The 2,326-nt window shown below is 44.0% G+C and overlaps 1 protein-coding gene across 1 annotated transcript in view; it reads right to left on the minus strand. All coding sequences in view use genetic code 11, as the record gives it.

Moving 5' to 3' along the window:
* EGR_10519 (hypothetical protein) overlaps positions 1-841 on the minus strand; it is a gene marked incomplete at both ends in the record, with an annotated part of 2,913 nt that extends 2,072 nt beyond the window's left edge. Inside the window, 2 exons of the mRNA XM_024499768.1 lie at positions 192-414; positions 689-841. Of these exons, the coding sequence (XP_024345822.1) occupies positions 192-414; positions 689-841 (376 nt within the window). The remainder of the gene's footprint in view (positions 1-191; positions 415-688) is intronic.
* Between the last annotated feature and the right edge of the window lie 1,485 nt (positions 842-2,326).

The following is a 2,326-nucleotide window of genomic DNA, read 5'->3' on the forward strand; positions in this document are numbered from 1 at the left end:
AGAGCACTCCTAGTGACCTCTTGATTTATTTTAATGAGATACAGCTGGTACATGCGTTTTCATGCATGTACATTTCCAAAATGTTAGCTCTGCATCGTATGCGATTGTCCATGATGTAGAAAATTCAACAATTGCATTTTAGAAAATATGGAGGCTTGATAATGGAGGAGGACAAAGTGAAACCACCTTACTTTTTCTTCCTTTTTGGCCCTCTTTTCCTCCTCTTTCTCTCCCATCTCTTTCCCATCCGAAACAACATGCATGCTTTCCCGCGGATGAGGTTAATGGCATTATGAGAAATGTAGCCTGTGATGAGAGGCAGAAATCACACATAGTTTGGTTTAGACCGGATAATCCATGTGAAGTAGGTGGCGAGCATGCAGTGCGTGGATAGTCAACAAGAGCTTCGTCAACCTTACAAATGTTGGAACAAAGCCAGTTGAAACTACTTATATCACTGCAGTCCTTTGGCCACTAGTGGAGTTTGAAAGCGCAGCATATCTCAGCTACCCCTTCAAAATTAGCAACACATGCAGAAACACTTCGACGTAAGGTCACTGCATCTCTCGCCCTGTTACACACTCAAGGAGGTTATCCACCCCACGCAACGTCAGGAGGGCAAACTCACATCAGCGGGGAGATTGACGATTGGGTAACAGGGTCCCCATTTCCATTGCATGTGATTCACCTTGATGTGCTCAATGCAGTTGGCAAATATAATGAACACACCTGAAGGAGAAATGGCGACAACATGAAAAAAATCATTGTAAAATTCCAGCTTGTTCTCATCATTCACAATTTGATGCTTTTTGCCGCTAATTAGACAAGTCCTCTGACACATTCAGCATCCCTCCGTATAAACAAATTCTTCATTTTACTAACCAAATCTTCTAGAATGCCTATTTGGATGTCGCTGATTGCCATACAAATGGAGGCCACGAGTCAGGAATTAACCGATAACAATGCACATCAAGGACCTCCAAGTTATTCGCCTCTGCTCTTCTTACTACTGTTATTGTAACAAGCAGCGAAAACTTAACCTGCAACGATGGTGATCGAACGAATCGTAGTGGGTAGTGACACATGTGTGCTCCAAGCCAAATAGACACAGATAAAAAAATTAACTGTTTTTTATAAAATGCCTACTAGAAGTAACGTATTCTGATAAAACATACAAATGCAGAGAACGATTAAGAAGTAAACACTGAGTGCCAATTCAAAAACTTTACAAATGGGTCCTAGTCATTTAAATTGCCTCCTTAAGCCAACTCTGTGACAATGGTAATGAAGCTGTCAAAACTGCCAAAGTGACAGGGTCGAGTAACAAGTGAGGGGGTGAACTTGCAGGCGGTGAGGTAGAGGTAGGCGTTGACCATGGCTGCGGGCACCATGCGAGCGAGGACGCCGACGGCGCCCACAATGGTGGAGGAGATGATGCAGAGGAAGACGACGATCACACAGGCGATCAAGTTGTTCTGCATCCCTAAAACACACGCAAATATGCATCATGTCAACGAATGTGTGGTTACGCTGCATCAAGCGGCCAGCTGGGTCACCGACGGGAAGTACTTCCATTCGACGATGAGCAATTCCTACGCTCCACCTCCCTCAGTCCTGCGGTAACCAATACCTTGATAGTACCGAAATACGACATCGGCAATAAGAGAGGAGTTTGCAAAAATGGCAAATTATTTTTTTCAAGTTCTGCCTTGTGCGTTATGCAAGCAGAGGAAAGAGTGTACGTTCACAAAATAAGGCAATTCGGCAAAAAGCGACTGTTTCGCCCTCGTTTGTGGCCGTCCTCTTGCTAATGGATAAGGAGATGCATTCAATGACTCTGTGTTCAGCCTTCCTTTGAACCCGCCAAATAGGAAAACAAAAAAATTAGACGCTAGAGGTAATTGAGGTGATGTAGTGGCATTACATTTGTACGCCATCCACTATGATCTGCATCGCTGTGGTTGAACCGTAATTCGTCGTTTTCTTTGCCATCATTACAGGACGATCAGAAGACGGACTCAGCATCAGCATTAATCATGAATAGTTTTAGAACAATAGGGGGAAAGGAAAATCACATAAATATGAGGAACTAAGGGGATAGAATGGCCATTTTTGGGGCTTAGACATGATCAGCAACTAGAAGGGAAGAACAGTAGTCTTTACCTTGCTCAACTCTGGTATACTTCTCTATTTACCCATTTGCTGTCCATCCCGATTGGTAAAAGGCACGAAGAGAAGATTTTGACCACTGCTTTTGGAAAAGGTAGGAGAGGATATAGGCCTGCGTGCTAATGGGGATGGAGACGGGTGGCATCGCCTGCCCTCC

Source organism: Echinococcus granulosus (assembly GCF_000524195.1).
Source record: "Echinococcus granulosus chromosome Unknown EG_S00228, whole genome shotgun sequence".
Classification (NCBI taxonomy): Eukaryota; Metazoa; Platyhelminthes; class Cestoda; order Cyclophyllidea; family Taeniidae; genus Echinococcus; species Echinococcus granulosus.